This window comes from Dicentrarchus labrax, unplaced genomic scaffold (assembly GCF_905237075.1).
Source record: "Dicentrarchus labrax unplaced genomic scaffold, dlabrax2021, whole genome shotgun sequence".
Lineage (NCBI taxonomy): Eukaryota > Metazoa > Chordata > Actinopteri > Moronidae > Dicentrarchus > Dicentrarchus labrax.
The window spans coordinates 10833836-10852570 of NW_026136722.1; the positions used below are offsets into that span (position 1 = coordinate 10833836).

At 41.4% G+C, this 18735-nt stretch overlaps 3 protein-coding genes across 7 annotated transcripts; all 3 read left to right on the forward strand.

Annotated features, from left to right (window-relative positions):
- The first annotated feature begins 48 nt into the window (after positions 1–48).
- btr02 (bloodthirsty-related gene family, member 2) lies at positions 49–3644 on the forward strand. The gene is made up of 7 exons (XM_051388297.1): positions 49–198; positions 1430–1702; positions 1784–1861; positions 1947–2186; positions 2282–2426; positions 2537–2563; positions 3089–3644. The coding sequence occupies exons 2-7, from the start codon at positions 1433–1435 to the stop codon at positions 3631–3633; spliced, it is 1305 nt and encodes a 434-aa protein (XP_051244257.1). The 5' UTR covers positions 49–198; positions 1430–1432; the 3' UTR covers positions 3634–3644.
- Positions 3645–3673: 29 nt separating this feature from the next.
- Positions 3674–6510, forward strand: cldnk (claudin k). Its single transcript, XM_051388298.1, has 2 exons — positions 3674–4399; positions 5391–6510. Exon 2 carries the CDS (start codon positions 5591–5593, stop codon positions 6236–6238), a length of 648 nt encoding a protein of 215 aa, XP_051244258.1. The 5' UTR covers positions 3674–4399; positions 5391–5590; the 3' UTR covers positions 6239–6510.
- A 3150-nt stretch (positions 6511–9660) lies between these two features.
- Positions 9661–18728, forward strand: hgs (hepatocyte growth factor-regulated tyrosine kinase substrate). Of its 5 annotated transcripts, none has more exons than XM_051387909.1 (20): positions 9661–9829; positions 11294–11378; positions 11541–11616; positions 11716–11808; positions 12875–12998; positions 13183–13235; positions 13401–13469; positions 13609–13733; positions 14497–14608; positions 14803–14901; positions 14990–15085; positions 15210–15248; positions 15358–15522; positions 15646–15856; positions 15948–16120; positions 16210–16350; positions 16611–16794; positions 16944–17077; positions 17179–17361; positions 17546–18728. In XM_051387909.1, the coding sequence occupies exons 1-20, from the start codon at positions 9793–9795 to the stop codon at positions 17645–17647; spliced, it is 2301 nt and encodes a 766-aa protein (XP_051243869.1). In that variant the 5' UTR covers positions 9661–9792; the 3' UTR covers positions 17648–18728. The 5 variants fall into 5 exon arrangements, with proteins under 5 accessions (XP_051243869.1, XP_051243871.1, XP_051243872.1 ...); XM_051387911.1 differs by having other exon boundaries at positions 14524–14608; positions 15643–15856; XM_051387912.1 differs by having other exon boundaries at positions 14524–14608.
- The last annotated feature ends 7 nt before the right edge of the window (positions 18729–18735 follow it).

Below are 18735 nucleotides of genomic sequence, written 5' to 3' on the forward strand. Positions count from 1 at the left end.
AGATAACATTCAGGGTGGAGACTCAACTGAGAGTGCCATTGTCTAAAGCACTGCCCCTTTGCTAGACAACACACACATACCTAAGTGCACCTGTTGAGTGCTCACCGCCTTCAGAGTCTATGTATTATTACATGAAACTGTGAATTGAAGCAGTGTAGACCGACTACAGTGTTCCCTGGACAAGATCAACTGGGATAGGTAAGACCACCTTTGCCTCAGTTAATGTTTTTATATTAGTTTCTGTTTCAAGTTACTTACAGACAGAAATCAGACCTGTGAATCATTTATGAGCGTGTTGCATAATCCGAGATTGTTTCCTACTTGAATGTCACAGTGTGGTCAGGACGAAACTTAGGAATCACATGAAAAACAACATTAGGATTTCAGTGGTTGCTGCTTTTTGTTGAGTTGTTCGGTAGTGCACTGTAGCTTTCTGATGACGTAACAAAGTATTTTGTTGCTACCAGTTTGACAACATACTTTACATCACATCACACCAAGTGCTTGCTCATGGTGGTACTGTTGGGTCTCTGTAATTAATGTTAAAGAGTTCGGTCTAGACCTGCTCTATTTGAAAAGTGTCCTGAGATAACTTCTGTTATGAATTGGCGCTATACAAATAAAATTGAATTGAATTGAATTGAATCTATTACTTGGCTGCTTCCGCTCTCTAGAGTATTATCTGTCCTTGATCACAAAGAAATTCTTTTTAAGTCAGATGTCTTTGACACTGACAATAAGAGTAAGACACTGTGGTAGAAAACGATCCGAGGACTTTGTTGTGGGAAGCTGTTGAATGTTATTTCAGTGGATTAAAAGAGAACCACACATCCTGTTCTTTGTGTATCATTATATAATATGAAAGGAATGCCATTCTGCTTAAAACCATGAGGTCCCTGAGAGCCTGAGTGCTGCATAGCTGAGCTGCAAATATTTTCACAATTCAGTGTAAATTTGTTTAAGTAATCAGTGGCAAGTACTTATAGTTCAAGATTGAATATTTGATTTGATTAGTTAATTAAGTTCAAGTTTCAAGTTTATTTCATTTATAAAGAAACCTTAAAAGCAGGGTTTTTGCAGGATTTTGATTGCAGGACTTCTACTTGTAATAAGTATTTTGTTATATATGTAGGCCTATTGGTACTTAAGTAAAGAGATCTGAGTACTTCCACCACTCATATGAATATGTACTTATTTTCAGTTAGTATGTCCTGTATAATGTTCAAACTTTTTTCTATGACATTATTATATCCTACTTTAAATGTCAATTGCACAAAATAGAGATGCCCTCCTTCCGTTTGTTTATCAAAGTATTTGTATGGGAACTTCTCAAGTCAAGTTGTGGTTTTCTCTATGTTACCTTTTTGGCCACAGAATAAAAAACAATGCCAAAAGATTTTTCACACTTTGTTGTCATTGTCATTTTCAGACTATGGCCACTACAATTAGCCTCCTTCCTGAGAAGCACTTCTTGTGCTCTCTGTGTAGAGACATCTTCACCAGCCCAGTGACCATACCATGTGGACACAGCTTTTGCTTGTCTTGTCTCTGTCGCTACTGGGCACGACACCAGTCCAAATACTGCCCCCACTGTAAGAGGGTGTTTACTGGCAGGCCTGACCTCAGTGTCAACCGTATTCTGGCAGACCTCTCAGACAAGTACAGGAAGACTCGTCCAGAGAAACCACCTGATGAGGAAATGGTACTTTATTGCATTTGTCACTTATATTATCATAGTTGACATTGTCTGATAATAATTTTGCATATGCCGTCACGGTTGCAGGTTGTAGATGTTGAGCAAATGATTCAGGAAAGGCTACAGAAGATAGAAAGGTTCAAATTTTCCCTTAATCTCCAAAAGGTGCGTTGAAAATCACTATATTATTCAGATTTTTGTTTTAAAAAAGTATATTGCTCAATGATGATGCATGATTATATCCAATCAGAACTCTTACCTCAGAGAGGTGCGAGAGAGCCAGAAGGTCTTCTCTGCCCTCGTAAATGCTATGGAGAAGAGTCACAAAGCAGTCGTTTCAGCAATTGAGGAGAGACAGGCAGAGGAGGAGAGGAGAGTAAAAACACTGGTGGAAGAGCTTGAACAGGAGATCCATGAGCTGAGGAGGGAGACCACTGAATCTGATCCTCAGATTCCTGTAAACAGTGATCAGAGTGATGACAAGAAGCAGGTAAGCAGCTTTACCGTATGCAGATAATATAACGGTAATGGCGAAGCGCTGACACTGGCTGCCATCAGTGAAATGTCTGTGTTTATGTCATGCAGGACATTTCCACAGTGCACCCCTCTGAGATGAAGGACTGGTCCAAGGTTACCATAGAAACTGACCCTTGTGTTGGGGTCACCAGACGAGCACTGTCAGACATGATGGAACAGATTAAGGTAGAAGTCAACAGGCTCTCAAAATCTGGTGAGTAATGCAATTAATTACTCACTTAATTCATTATCTTTTATTTATTAATTCAGTATTTTACAATGAATTCAATGACAGTGACATTTCTTTCCCCTCTTCTTTGACAGAACAAAAGAGAATAGAGAAATACACAGGTAAGGCTTAGAGCACTCAGAAACAAATATAAGGACTCTACGCAAATTATACCGGGGGCGTTATGTATTTTTTCTTTCCTTTTTAGCTTTTTGAGAATTTATTTTTTTAACATCCCAAATTTGTATTTCAGCATTAAAACAATAAAAAAGATACAGTTCTCTGGGTTTGAATGGAAACATTTGAGATCATGTTTGAACACAACTCAACAAAATATATAACATTTTTAGACATTTTAACGTGGAAATGTCATATATTAGTAGGCCTATATCATAATTCAGCCTTTTGTCATATTTGACATAAACTTGGAAATGGCTGATTCCACCAGTTGTGAATGATTGATGAATGATTTTATATTCTTGATAATAATTAATATCCATGCCTCTGTAGGGTTATGAAATTTAAAAAACTGAAATGTAAGATTTTACCCCACTTCCCACTCAAGTAATTTTCTTACAGTCCCATAGCGCTAAATATGTCCATGCTGTTTGACCCATTCTTGACCTGTTCTCCTCCTTCTTTCTTAGTGGATGTCAATCTGAGTGCCAAGACAGCCCACCCCTTCCTCTTTGTCTCAGACGACAGAAAACAGGTGCGACACACAGACAAGCTTCAGGAGGTGCCAGATAACCCCAAGCGGTTTGACCGTGTGGCAAACGTGTTGGCCAAAGAGAACTTCAGCAGTGGGAGGTGCTATTGGGAGGTGGAGGTCGGGGAGAAGATTGAGTGGAACCTGGGTGTTGTCAGACAGTCCATAAACAGGAAAGGCAAGTTCACTGTCTGCCCAGCAAATGGTTTCTGGACTGTAAGCCTGAAGGCTGGAGGCCAGTACATTGCCAACACCTCTCCTGTCACCCCGTTGGCTCTGGAGCAGAGACCCAGGAAGGTGGGCGTGTTTTTGGACTACACAGAAGGCCGCGTGTCCTTCTACTGTGCAGAATCTGGAGTCCACATTCACACCTTCACAGATACATTTACTGACAGGCTTAATCCATTCTTCAGTCCTGGTCGCCTGCATGGTGGCAAAAACGCTGCTCCCCTAATCATCAGTTCTAGTTTCTGCAGCATCTAAAAATCATATTTAATGCAGAATTATTATAAATCTCCAGTATAGATACAGTTGTTGTGCTTTTGATTATCTTTTTAGTATCAATCCAGTGTGTCAAATGTATTTATTAAGTTACAAATCCATATGAAAAACTACAGCGAACCACATTTTCCCTGTCAGAACAGTGAACAAGAGGTTGCATAAGGACTGACCCCCTACACTCGAAAAACTTCAATGAAACCCATAAACAGATTGAAAAGGAAAGAGGAGGGTAGAAGAAAAGAAAAGGCTCTCATAAATGAACAAGTAAGTCAAAGTCAAAAAGAGGAGAAAATAGGTTGCTGAGTTGGATGGACGCGAGGGGCTGCAGGGTAGGGACAGAGGTTGACGAGGAGCAGGGAGGGAGGGCACAGCCAAACAGCAGGGCATTGTGCTCGTACACCAGGCACTGGGAGACACACTCAAACACATTCACTCATTCACACACTGACACGGTGGTGCACACAAGCGCATGCTTCTGCCCACTGCCACACAGACTTGCGCTGGCATCTCAGAGGGCAGCCCCATCTCGAGTCCAGTCCTGGATGTCGAAGCTGATCGACCCTCTCTACTTCAGTTCACCTGACCTCTAAAGATAGAGCCTGCCCTGCTCTCCAGCCTTCCTGTGGACTGAACTGAATTCTCAGGGCCGTCATTCACAAATCGAGACAGCCCAGCTGATCTACACAAGTATTGGAGCAGTAAGACTTACCTGTGGACCAAGGAGGGCAGTGAGAGTACTTCATTTCAGGTAAATATTACTAATAATATCCTCTATCAGTGCATTAGTGACATTTCCAAAAAAGTCAAAAAACTATTTGACTGAAAAACAGCTACATTTGTGTGTGTGATGAGTTATTCTTCTATTATATGTTTAGCTGCATTACAATTTAATAATTCTATTCAAGTAGTCAGTGTTGAAGGCATGTGTATGAAATTGCTCTTGCTTCATAGCAGTGCAATAATCTCCTGTAAAAAAGGCAGAGCCATTAGTTGGACCAAAGATAAGGCACAGATCCTAAAGTGTGGTCTGGGGGCTTTCAGGGACCTTTATGGGACTACAAAGAAGGAATAATTTATTACTATAAAGTTGTGCACAGTATGTTGTAACAGTGGGGGAGTGGACGCTTGTCCATTGAATATTCTAGTTTTGAGGATTGATATGATCCATTGTTATCTGCCCACTTACAAAACCTAATCTAATAATAATTCTCTCAGATGGGGGTCTATTGGATGCATGTTTACTTTAAAGTGGTCCAATTGGTAAAGCCTATCCGTTTACATTTGCTTCCATTACTCCTAGTCATGCAGCAACCCATGGATTGATTGTGCAGAAAGGGTTTTGATTCACAGAATTGTAAAATGTGGATACTGAGAGCTGTGATAAGTAGATGACATAGGTCCTCCTGGCCCACTCTACAAGCCTTCATGAAAGATGCTTGTGTTCAGAGTCTCCTCATGTTTTTCTGAGATAATCCACTCACCCGGCAAGGCGTAGCTCAACACCCACAGCTGTGTCAAAGACGGCTATTCTCTGTGGTTCTCATTGGAATCCACTAAACATGGGCCTCCCAGCTTGTTTCCAAATATTTATGATAAATATATGCTCCATTAGTCTTTTCATACTTTACTACTGCTCATTGTTGTAACAGTGTGAAGTGTTTGAATCTGTGAGCTTTACAGCACCATCTGTGTGATAAATTGAAAAGATCATTTGAAAGTGGTTATTTTCTGAATTTCAGGAACACCTGTCCTTGCCTAACCCAAGCTGAACTCGACGGCATCATCACCCAAAGACTGAAGATCCAGTAGTGGAGCACAATTTTTCCAGTACTGTAGACTGTCACATTTCTTTGTGGGACTATAAGTGGGCCCTTTCCAACAAACAGATACTAAAATAAAACCAAGACAAATCCATCTGATTCAAACAACACCTTTCACCATGGCAACCACAGGCATGCAGTTGCTGGGGCTAATCATGTCCATTGTGGGCTGGGTGAGTGGGGCGATAGTCTGTGCCATCCCCCTGTGGCGAGTCACTGCCTTCATCGGTAACAACATAGTGACCGCTCAGATCATTTGGGAAGGCCTTTGGATGACTTGCATCGTGCAGAGCACAGGTCAGATCCAGTGTAAGGTGTATGACAGCTTGCTGGCTCTGCCCAGTGACATGCAGGCTGCCCGAGGCCTCACCGTGTTCTCCATCATGATCTGTGGCGTGGCTCTGGCTCTGGGGGTCTTAGGAGTCAAGTGTACTAAGTGCATCGGTGTAAACAGCACCAAGGCCCGTATTGCTCGCATCTCTGGCGCCCTCTTTGCCATTGCAGGGTTCCTCTACCTTGTGCCCGTCTGCTGGACTGCCCACTCCATCATCAGGGATTTCTATGATCCACATGTGGCGGCCCCACACAAGCGTGAGCTTGGCCCTGCTCTTTACATCGGCTGGGGGGCATCATCCTTGCTCCTCATTGGGGGATCTCTGCTCTATGCTGGGTCAAGTCCCCCTGGCATCCCTGGCTCTCCCACCTTCAGCAGTGGAGAAAGTAGTCCTCGCAGGGCACCTGCCACACAGGTCAAAGGTTATGTTTAAGTTTCCAAAATGTCTGAATGCCTTTAAGTCCCACAAATACACCCCAAAAGATGACATACCTGATTCCTCTCCTTTTGATTTTGCTTCTTGTAATTATTTTATATTTAATGTTCTTCCAGTTAGCTTTTTTCTCTGAAAAGCCACAGGAGGCTATTTAGAGGAAATTGAACTCATTTCATTATTTCATACCTGATATCCTTCAATAACCTGTTTTTTCTGTCTGTCAGTGTAAAATACAATAAAATGTCCTCCAAATCCTCTTCTGAGGGAAATGGTGTGTGTTCACATTTGTGTTTGAGAGAAGTGGTTTTGTAGTTTTAAAAAGAAAATCTTTGTTTTGCTCATTTATGTCAACACTATAGGGGTTCTGCTGAGTGGAGAAGAACAATAGAACAATGGGGATGTGTGTGTACATTTGCTTGTGGTGCCATATTGTGAGAAGTGTGTGTGCGTGTGTGTGTGTGTGTGTGTGTGTGTGTGTGTGTGTGTGTGTGTGTGTGTGGTCATCCATCTCCTATCTTCCATCAACTCTTCTCTGTCTCAGCTACCCGGAACCATGGACAAAGAAAAATACATTATCTTTGTTTCGCAACATAAAGAAATCCTGTTATTCCTTCAAATAACGACAAATACGCTCTCCTAGCGCAAGTGATCTCGAAGCTAGTTATGTTTCCATACCATCACATATCCAAACTGATGATAATATGATATTAAGAAAAAAACAGATCAACCCTCAGAGGGTGCAAGACTGTAATGCATGTGTGAGTGCCTATCTGTCAGTGTCTCTGTGCGTAAGTATGTAATGTGGGATGTTATGAGCCACACTGGAAAACGAATAATCTTTATTCATGAGACATTGTTCAGATCTCTCAGATTCTCCTTTACTTTGAAGAAAATGATGATCCACAGAGAGTTTACAATGACAACAATTATTTTTTTTTGAGTTTGGTTACTGTACATGTACAAATCATACGCCCGCCATTTGTTTTCTAATGGTTGTAAACTAAATTGTAAATCTGATCACGGCTGTGAAGGGGATGTATGGATCCATCAGTTTTGCTTTTCTTTCTGTCCGTAACAGCAGAGGACAGAGCAACACAATGCCACTTTATGGAGCATTACAGCACCACAATAACAATGGGCACCAGTGTTCCAAGTGCCAGGTAGTGACTCATACATGACCTAAGTAGGCCTATACCAATGTTGGTAGAGTAATGCAAATACAGTAAGACAGTCTGTGCTATTTTACTGTACAATTGTAATAGGGGAAACGTAGAGTGAGACAAGGGCACTATTTACATTGTAAATAATCAGTGAAGTGTCTCAAAATAGCTCTAAAGGTGTGTTACCAACAATACTATAGAATTAGTCATACACAATGTAAGTGTACTAATGAATCGATATCATTCACAGTGACGTAAACCACCCACATGGTCAACTACACAACACCCAATGACTTGTTCAAGACACACAGTCTGATCTTCACCATTCTGCTGTTCATATAGATCTTAGGTGATCTATTTTCTATACAAGTCAGTGGGGGAAGAAGTATTTGTATCCGTTTCTTAATTATTTTTTTTTCAGAATTTAAAAACACGACCTTACAAGTAAAAGTCCTGGGGCTGAATTACATAAACTTCTTATCTTAAGTCTAACATTAAGATAGAAAGAGTCTACGATAAGAAACAAACTAACTTTAGGAATCCAATCTCACTTTACTTCACCCTATCTAATCTAAGGTAAGTAAATCCTAAATACTCAACCCGACACTGTTTAGCAACTTTCATGTCTGTTACCTAGCAACCATTGCTACTTTTCTCATCTTGCCAAGCTAAACAACTTTGTAACCGTTGTTTTTTCTCATTGAAACATACTGCAACATACAATGAAACATACAAAAATTGGAACAAAATGATGTTGGGCACTTAACAACACTAACTCAGGAGATAAAAGAGAAGTCACATGGATTAAACCAATTAGCTAACACTACCTGGTGGAAAAGTGAAAGTAAGGACAGCTTGACGGTTATCTTAAAGTTAGGAGTTTATTTAAAATTTTGGGACGTTAATGTTCTTATGTAACACACTTTTCTCATCTTAAGCTATAGGAATGTTGACTCAGTCCTAACTCTAATTACCATGGTTACCAAACAGGTAGGAGCGCATCTCCAAGTTAGAAAAGTTTCTGTCATATGGCCCCCAAACTCTTAAAGGGCCCAGCATAATTAGATTACATTGATGACATTCACGCATTTACATGGAAGCAGCATTTTCAGGAGAAACGTAACACCAGGTTGGAAAGCGGGTTCAGTGTTATGCCTGTTTCACCTCTGATGACACTGGTTGGGTGTGGACAGACTCGTGCTTTGTTGCAGCTGTAACCACACCCCGACAATGACGTCACGGTGTCCTGGAGTACAACTGTACATCACTGCAGAGTCTTTTCCACTCTTCATTCACTGTCCCCCTCACTTGTGTAAAAGCACGCTGATATTTTCTTGTGAATGTGGTTAATATAAATCAATTATAAAGCTAGAATGCTTTAGTTTTACAAGTTGAGACTGTCATTGGGTATAGGCTTACTTATCATCCTCCAACCATGGATTTGAGACACTGGTCGTCCAGCTCAAAAGCAATCAGTTCACAGCCAAGAGTTGTGGATGATGTCACTTTCTTTGTTCCATCGTACCAGTGCTGTTGAACCAGACACCACCGTGGATGATTTAGCTGAGGACGGGCCTAAACAGGTCAGTCTCCACACCTACCCCAAGGAGCCTGTTTGGGAGTGAGAAGATATATTTTCTTGTTGCCTTCTGCCAGAGGACAGACTGGCTGGTGTACTCAATGAATGCACATGGCTTTGTGAACAATGTAAAATGTGTGTATTTACACTTAATTGAAGAATGAAAATGAATAAAATAAAAATAAATAAATGAAAATGCATTGATTTTTAGTAATTTTTTGTTTCTCAAAATGTTCTTCTGCTGATCATACTACCGAATATAGTTTCACTTACATTGCCACTTGCCAGTAATTTGATACCCATTGCTATAGGAGGTCAGGAAAACAAGATTTTCCGGGAGTGTTATTTTTACGCTTTAATGTAGTTGCTGGTAAAGGTCAAGCTCCTTTTAACTAGCCTAGATCTACTTTACTACTTACTATATAATTATTTAACTATTACTATTATTTAACTATATAATATATATATATATATATATTATTCTGTATGGTCATTATATATTTCTAAAATCCCATCTGCAATTTAACAGGTAAATAACAGTTATATAAATGTAGTAAAAACGACCTAAAACTAATGTTATCTTGTGATCCTCCCTCAATGTAACCTACTTGTAGTTGCACGTATCCGTCGCTAGGGGAAGAAAGACCCGGTGTTGTTGTTTCTACGGCGGAAGCAGGAAGTGGGAAGAACCGTACAGCTGTGGCTTCGTGGCTAACAGAGAAGCTAACAGGCTAACCATCAGCGGTGAAAATATCAGGATCCGTGGACTGAACAAAACTCCTCGACAGCTACTTTAAGACGCTGAGTCTAATATGGGGAAAGGCGGAGGCACGTTTGAGAGGCTCTTGGGTAAGTTATCAGCACACTCGTTAAGTTAATAGTTTATTAGTTCGCCAACTACGAGTCAAAGTGCGATGTTTTCCAGCGTATTGTTGTTTTGACAGACGCTGGGGCTGTGGCTCCCAGGCCAGCTAGCTCATTTTAGCCTGCTAACAATCCCACTGCTATTGTTTGGAGGCCCGGAGAGGCTAACTATAATTAGCACCCCGGCTAAGTAGCGAAAACAATCACGTTTGTTCTTTTATTTTTTGCAGGGTCTAATCAAAGCTTACAGTCCTCTATCCTTGTGTTATCTTCGGTGCTATTAGCCAAGCTAAGGCAGGCTGTTAGTTGCCTTGAGGTTCATATCAGCCTCACACACCAGAATATATCGTTAGCTAAACCAACAGCAGTGTTACTGTATATCTTCTAATGCCATGGCTCGACTATCCCATGAAAGCCAGACAGCCAAGTACAACATTGGTTATTTGTGAGATATTTCTAGTGTTCTCTTAAGTTTAAAAAAAGAAAAATCCACAACAGGTTGATTAGCGAGTTGCTTGACGGGTGTAAAATTAGCCACGGTATTAATATTTTCTTGTGTAGATCCACGTTAGATGGCCAATTATATAAGCTTACTCTAGCATATCTCTGGAAAAACAACTTTGTAATACCCTTGAAGTTGGTGTTGGTGGTTTCATGAGTCATGTTGAAAATTGACAGTCATGTTAGATAAAGTTAAATGAACAGTTATGTATTAACAAACCTTTCAGCTGACAGTGAAGGCAAGATTAACCTTCCCCCCAGCCCCATGTTGATAGACCACTCTGTGCATTTTGTACAGTATTTTTTTCTGTGATGGAATAAAACTTAGTTGGTTTGTCTGGTTCTTTATGTGTGGACATTTGAAACACATAAATGTAGAAATACACACCATGTAAGCGCAATATCTGCTTATGCAATAACGTTCCTAAAACTAGATGTAGACACAGGGCCTCACAATCATGTACAAAGCAAAACACAGCCCTTATCATGTGAGCTGATAGCTGTGCATATCCCCACAGACACAGTTAGTTCATTTATCACCTCGGACAAATTGCCAAGCAGTCAGAGTCTGGGATTTTCAGGGTTGGAGGCAGTTGCCTACTTTGGCCAAATCAAATGTCATAACACTTAGGATGGAATCAGTAATGAGACAATATTTTGGGAATGAGTGTAGGTACAGACATGTCAGTTTTGAGAAAGTTCTGAGATTTAACACCTCTCTAAAAAGTTGCAATATATGGCAGTATGTACATATACATTATATCTATTTTTAAAGACCAGGTGGACATGGTTTCCATAAAGCAAGTATGTAACACGTGGAGGACTGTTAGGAGAGGAGGAGGTGCGTTATTTTTTGTGACATGCTTGTTTGGTGTAGTAGATATAGTGTGGTAGATATTAGACAGACAGTGCATGTGTTGAAGCTGTAACCATATGAACTAATTGCAGATAAAGCCACCAGTCAGCTGCTGCTGGAGACTGACTGGGAATCCATTCTGCAAATCTGTGATCTTATTCGCCAAGGAGATGCCCAGTGAGTGATTCTGCCCACTTCCTGCAAATTTATATTACATAATTTATATCCTTAGTTGTTAAAGCCATAGCTCAATTGAGTATTGGGTTCAACAAGTGTGTTTTGCTGACTCAACTTATTGCTAGGACAATGTTTTGACCAATACTTGCCTTGTCATTGCAGAGCTAAATATGCTATTGGGGCCATTAAGAAGAAGCTGAATGACAAAAATCCACATGTGGCCCTCTATGCACTTGAGGTAAGACGTGTGTACAGTGGAAAATGAGCCGCTGAAGTATTTCTCAGCTAGAATAAACAGAGTTGGCATAGTGAATGATTATGTGGCCTCACTCTTCAGGTCCTGGAGTCAGTGGTGAAGAACTGTGGCCAGACAGTCCATGATGAGGTGGCCAGTAAACAAACTATGGAGGAACTAAAGGATTTACTCAAGGTGAACCTCGTTCTGTTAATATCTTAGACTTTATAAACCTGCTTTAATTTCTAACGTACTGTCTTCAGTCTTTGAGTTGCTATAATCCAGTTCTTCCAAAGTCCCCACATAAGTTACAAATGTACATTTATGCAAGTTTTGACCGTAGCTGTGGTCAGTACTGTCTTTTCATTGTGAAGCTGAATATTGTGAAAAGGTAGAACAGGATTTACAGAATCAGGTTTAGGTTTAGGCTACAACTAAGTCTTATTTTCGTTATCAATTAATCTGTCTTTTCTTATTTAAATCCATCGACTACGTGTTGAATCTATAAAGTAAAATGAAAAATGCCCACCACAGTTTCTAGGAGCTCAGGGTAACTCAGGAGCTACCAGCTACAGTAGCCAAAAAAACAAATATATTCAGTTCAGTCATATAAAATAGACATTAGGCAATAGGCAACCAGCAAATATGTGATTTTTTTGTTTGCTTAAACAACTGAAATTATTAATCAGTTGCCATAAATGATTTATCTTGTCAATCAACTTATTGATGAATTGACTATTTGTTTCCCCTCTAATCAGGCTAAATAATGTCTGTGCAGCTATGTATTAGTCTCCTGTCCTCCTCTGTCAAAGTAACATAAGCAGTGGAAAGTTTGGATACAGTGTTTTTTACCCTGTTACACACAGACAGGGTGATTTATCATGTTTCCCACCCTCTCTTTTGACTCAATGACTGCTCCCTGCAGTCAGGCATGTGGCTGCATCACAGCATGAGCTAGCAATATTTGATTGGATCCTTGCTATGTCATGTGACACAAGCTCCTTCAGACTGGCTTCCACTTCCTGATGATGTCATAGCCTTGTGACAGGAGGGTTTTTTTTTTCAGACCAAAGTAAGGGACTTCCCACCTCTGTTCATGTTGTTAAACACAATGTTGTTTGATTCAGTCTGTGTTTTAAAAGCTCAGGGCTACCAATGTTATGTGACAACAGAAATGTAGAATATAAACACAAGAGGGACTTAGGACAGGGATAGTTGTAAGGACAGGTTATTTTACTCTGTGTGGTTCTTTTGCCACCAGAAACAGACGGAACCAAATGTCAGAAACAAGATTCTGTACCTGATCCAGGCCTGGGCTCACGCCTTCCGCAACGAACCCAAATATAAGGTGGTTCAGGACACCTATCAGATCATGAAAGTGGAAGGTAAGTGGACATAAGCTGTATTTTTTCATGTTTTAGATGGATCAGATGAATGTTTCCCAATCCTGTTTTAGCTACAAGTAGTTTAAAGAAGAACAAATCCACATTTCTAGTTTTATTTACTCCTGTTAATGTGCTACTAGTATTATACTGCATGTTCAATGGGTCTGTTTTTCTTTTCTCATAGGTCACGTGTTCCCCGAGTTTAAGGAGAGTGATGCGATGTTTGCAGCTGAGAGAGTGAGATATTTGTTTTTTTTCTTAACTCACTGAAGTAGAGTTAGGTTTATCAAGTGGATGATATCTATAGAATCAGCACAAGTTGGTGCTGCAGCTATTTAGAAGAGAGGATGACTTTGTTGTACCACCGTATCTGTAGTCATATGTGATGTCTGCTCTGTCCAGGCTCCAGACTGGGTTGATGCTGAGGAGTGTCACCGGTGCAGAGTACAATTTGGAGTTATGACAAGAAAGGTAGGCTGGGCTTTCTTTAAACTAGGGCACTGAGAGATTTTATGGTTTCCTTCATTCAGTTACAGCCGTGTGTGTGAAGTATAAGTTTAAAGCGCATGTGCGGGTGGTTGACCTCGATTTTTGTTCTTTGATTTTCCAGCACCATTGTCGAGCCTGTGGCCAGATTTTCTGTGGAAAGTGTTCGTCTAAGTACTCCACCATTCCAAAGTTCGGCATAGAGAAGGAAGTGCGTGTGTGTGAGCCCTGCTTTGAGCTGCTTAACAAGTGAGTCCCCAGACTTGAACCACCAGAATGAGTGTGAAGTATAGTGGGTCTGGAAAGCGTGTCTAAATCTATCTCCAGCAATGTTCTTCACCTGCAGCATAATGCGGGTATGGTGAATCAAGTTATGCTTTATACTTTGTTGTTGAACCCAAGTATGCATTGGTTTTAGATTTAGATTCACTTTCAACCTCTATTGCTTCTTGTTTTCAGGAAAAAGATACAATACACTACCTTGTGTATACATTTTGCTGACAGCTTTACATGTTATGAACTTCTGTATTGAAATGTTGTTGTTTTTTTAGTCATTATTTTAGCTCTGTTTGTTAGGTAGTTATCAGTAGAACAGGTTTTTACTGATATCTGATGTAATATTACGTCATGGGCCAAAAAAAGATTTGATTTTATGAAACTAGTGCAACCATATAGGCATTTATAATGTGTTTAGTGTTTTTTTGCTTTTTATGATTTATTGATATTTTCTGTAGTATTTCCCAAGTATGGTACATAACACATTAGATGATCCTGAAAAAGCTGTTGTTTTTTGATATGCCATAAAATCATCTTAAAACAACTTGTGTGACAAAATTGGCTCTACTTAAACTTGATAACATTTCATATTGTTAGAATAACACATGACAGATATGCACATCCTGAGTTCTTTGTTGAATTGTTCTGTGTTTGGAGAGATTTTGGTGTTTTTAACAGCTTGTTCTCCTCTGATTTAATAGATTGTTTGTTCTCTCTGATCCCTTTTCCTCACCAGCCACCCCTCCCTTTCTCCTCCGCTTAGGAAAGCTGAAGGTAAAGCCCCCCCTGCAGGCCCCGCCGAGCTGCCTCCTGAGTACCTGACCAGCCCGCTGTCCCAACAGTCACAGGTCATTATTGAGAAACTAGAACTAGAAATTGAGAATCTGTAGTTGCGGTCAGACTGGTCATAGTTGAAATAAATCTGTCCGTATTAAAGAACAGCCTATAAAACAGACATTTATTGGTGTTATTTTATTATCTTCTTGGCTTCACCCTACTCTGTACTGGAGGATTTTTTTTCACCCACCCGCTCTCTCACCAGATGCCCCCCAAGAGAGATGAGGCAGCACTGCAGGAGGAGGAGGAGCTGCAGCTGGCCATTGCCCTTTCCCAAAGTGAGGCAGAGGAGAAGGAGCGGATGGTGGGTTGCACAACTGAAATTTTCGCTTTGTATTTAAAGTGCCTGTTTATAGAGAGAAACTGACACATACCTCTGTGTATACTTACAGAGGCAGAAGAACTCTTACTCAATGTATCCCAAAGCTGATCCCACTCCAGTGACTTCCTCTGCACCACCGGTCAGCACCCTCTACACTTCCCCTGTGGTAAGAACCTCTGGCACACTGAATTGCTTACACTACCAAACATGATTAAAGGTGTAAAGATCCACTTATTTTATAGCAAATTATTTAAATATGTGTTGTGTAAGTAACTATATACTCTCTCCAGAACTCCTCTGCTCCGTCAGCTGAAGATGTAGACCCTGAGGTACATGTTATATTTAGTAGTCTTTACTTTAATACCTCCATTAAGGCAGACTAATGGAAATCTTATATTGTGCTTGTAATACTGATGATCATATGTCACATTATTCCAGCTGGCCCGTTACCTGAACAGAACGTACTGGGAGAAGAAACAGGAAGAGGCTCGCAAGAGTCCCACCCCCTCAGCCCCTGCCCCTGTGCCATTGGCTGAGCCCCTTCCAGCAATCAGCCAGCCAGTAGAAACTCACGTCCCTGTGCAGCCAGTCAGCATAGTGGAGGTATGTTGAAACTTGCTGCTGAGAGCAGATGCATTAATATTTTTCATGTCTAGCTAAACTGGAGTGTGCAGACCACAAATGACGTTCTGCGCTTTGCTTCCCTCTCTTCCCTACCTTCAGCAGCAGTACCAAAACGGGGAGTCAGAGGAGAACCATGAGCAGTTTCTGAAGGCTCTGCAGAATTCTGTCACCACCTTCCTTAACCGCATGAAGAGCAACCACATGCGTGGGCGCAGCATCACCAATGACAGTGCTGTGCTCTCACTCTTCCAGTCCATCAATAACATGCATCCACAGCTGTTGGACATCCTCAACCAGCTAGATGAGAAGCGATGTGAGTGTTAGCTGTGCATTAGTTTGTGTGTCTGTCCTGTCATCCTGCGGGTCCAGTCTCTGAACTATCACATCGTGTATGTTACCTGCAGTGTACTACGAAGGGCTGCAGGACAAGCTGGCTCAAGTGCGCGATGCTCGGGCAGCCCTCAACGCCCTTCGGGACGAACACAGAGAGAAGCTTCGCCGTGCCGCAGAGGAAGCAGAGAGACAGAGGCAGATCCAGCTGGCACAAAAACTGGAGATCATGAGGCAGAAGAAACAGGTCATGAAATGAGGCTCTCTACTGAAAAAGTGCAGATATTCATTCACTGTTCATAACTGTACTCACAGGTGTTTGTCTTTGAACTGCAGGAGTACCTGGAGATGCAAAGACAGCTGGCCATCCAGCGCCTCCAGGAGCAGGAGAAGGAGAGGCAGATGCGTCTGGAGCAGCAGAAGCACACGGTCCAGATGAGAGCCCAAATGCCTGCTTTCTCTCTGCCCTACGCCCAGGTACACACTGCATACATCGTCACCAGCTGTCGGGCTAAACTCATTTTAAAGAGCTTTTAGTCAATGTGTATAGCACATTGGTAAAATCACACAGTGTAAATGGTCTGAATGGTCCTTCAGGTCACCTTAATTCTAATCAGCGGTAGTTTTTTTTTTTTCTATTGGTCTCGTTTGCCATTGAAAGTGGAGATTTAGACGCCGTAGTTACCTCTTCCTAAGTCTTTGTGAATAAATGTCTGATAATGTATACTTTTACGCAGATGCAGTCTTTGCCCCCCAATGTGGCAGGAGGGGTTGTGTACCAGCCTGGTGCTCCACCCAGCTACCCGGGCACCTTCAGCCCTGCTGGTTCTGTAGAGGGTTCACCTATGCACAACATCTATATGAACCAGCCTGGGCAGACCGCACCACCACAGTACCAGGCCATGCCTGGTGGTGCCACAGGTGAGGAGGTCAACAGGAAACAAGAAGAAACTTTTAAAATATGCCATGTTTAAGTTTCCTACAGCTTCACATTCAGGAAACATTGGACATGATACTTTAATTTTTTGTGTTCTCCCATGTGTGTGACCAACTGTCTTTTTTTTCTCCAGATCCTAATATGGTCAATGCGTACATGTACCAGGCTGCAGGCACCAATGGGCAGCCTGCTCCTCCTGGTCAAGCTCCGCCCAATACAAGTCCACCCTACTCCAACTATCAGCCCACGCCCACACAGGGTTACCAGGTCTGATTGACTCTCACTCTTCATTATCACTACATAAACTACCACCAAAATATTTGAATACACATAATCATCCTTCTAACTGTTATCCCTGTTTTGTGCAGAATGTGGCCTCTCAGGCCCAGAGTATGCCCCCCATGTCCCAGGCGGCCCCAACTAACGGTATGGGTTACATAGGCTACCAGCCATACAACATGCAGAACATGATTTCAGCACTGCCAGGACAGGACCCCAATATGCCCCCCCAACAGCAGTACATGCCAGGCCAACAGCCCATGTACCAACAGGTCAGCCACTTACTATGTCTTCCTTTGCTACCAGGTGTTAGCAATAGGAAACATTGTAAAGACCATATTGTGATAAATTAGCTAGCTATGTTAAACACTAATTGGTATCTTTATTTTTTACTTGTCACCGCATCCAGATTATTTCCATCCTCACTTCCTATTTTTACTCCTTCCTTATTGCCAGGTGGCTCCCCCTGGTGGCCCACAGCAGCAGCAGCCACAGCAGCAGCAGGCCCCTCAGGCTGTGCCCGGCAGCGCAGAGGCACAGCTGATCTCTTTCGACTAAAAGCCCACACGCTGCAGGCTCTGACACACTACACACTCTCTCCTCCTTTTGGTCTTTCCCCTCACTCTTTGGACTCTGAGGATGCCCTCTGGAAACGCACACCTCCCACCTTGCTGTGATGTTGTGGCAATGTAAAATATTGTGATGATGTTGCAGAACTGTTGGTCTCCTTGCCTCTCCCCACAGTGCAGTATGGGAATGTGGGGTGAAGCTGAAAGAGACGGCACCATAACCCAGATCCTTTCACCCTCTTCCTCCCTCTTTCCAGCTGATAATATGTATGTAGAATTTCCTTCTTAACGAATAACTGAAGCTCAGAAATAGTCAGTGGTATTAAAGTTAAAAATGAAAAAGAAAAGAAAATAATTGAGGAGAAAAAAAGACAAGACATAACCATCCTTTGTCTCCATATTTTTCTAAAGCAAAATAATTTGCATGTTAAATTTTAATTATTTTCTGGAATGGAAATTTAATGATTGCAGCTTATCATCTGTATGTGCTGTTAAAGAGATTGTGGTTGTGGGGATAAAGAGTGATGTCTAGGGAGAGAAAGCACGGTCAAAGGCCTGATATAAACGGCTACTAGCTCACATCTCTGTCAGGTTCACAGCTTTCCATTCCAGTTGTAGTTTTCAGGTCCATCCCCTCTCATGCACACACAAACTAGGGACATCCTATCTTATTTTGGCATTTATTTGTTGTGCACTGCTTGGAATATTGTGTGTCTTTAATGTAGTTTCTTAAATGAAAACAAGACTGACAGAAGCATAGGACCACAATAACCTTTAATTAACTGCAAATAACCTATGAGCACCCCTGTGTGCTTTTGGTTATGACTGTCAAAGATAAAGATAGTACAGGTGGGCAGTCTTTTCTAAAGTATACTTGACTCTCAATAATTGTGCAAATGCTTGCTTGCAGAGCAAACATGACGTACCGCATGTATGTATCACATACCCAATCAGTGATCTCTGTAACCCTTCATTTGCTATCTGTGAACTTCTTTATTCCATCATACTGATCTGTCTGACTTTAAAGTAATTTTAAAATTATATTTAATAAATATCTGGTTCCTATTGTCCACTTGC

What these genes read in the sequence shown, in the direction of transcription:
- btr02 (XM_051388297.1), top strand. Translation starts at nt 1,433, where the DNA reads ATGGCCACTACAATTAGCCTCCTTCCTGAGAAGCACTTCTTGTGCTCT. An exon ending in TTTCCCTTAATCTCCAAAAG is followed by an intron (nt 1,862 to 1,946) that starts GTGCGTTGAAAA and finishes ATATCCAATCAG; the next exon opens with AACTCTTACCTCAGAGAGGT. An exon ending in CAACAGGCTCTCAAAATCTG is followed by an intron (nt 2,427 to 2,536) that starts GTGAGTAATGCA and finishes CTTCTTTGACAG; the next exon opens with AACAAAAGAGAATAGAGAAA.
- cldnk (XM_051388298.1), top strand. Translation starts at nt 5,591, where the DNA reads ATGGCAACCACAGGCATGCAGTTGCTGGGGCTAATCATGTCCATTGTG.
- hgs (XM_051387908.1), top strand. Translation starts at nt 9,793, where the DNA reads ATGGGGAAAGGCGGAGGCACGTTTGAGAGGCTCTTGG. An exon ending in CACGTTTGAGAGGCTCTTGG is followed by an intron (nt 9,830 to 11,293) that starts GTAAGTTATCAG and finishes AACTAATTGCAG; the next exon opens with ATAAAGCCACCAGTCAGCTG. An exon ending in CATGCCTGGTGGTGCCACAG is followed by an intron (nt 16,795 to 16,943) that starts GTGAGGAGGTCA and finishes TTTTTTCTCCAG; the next exon opens with ATCCTAATATGGTCAATGCG.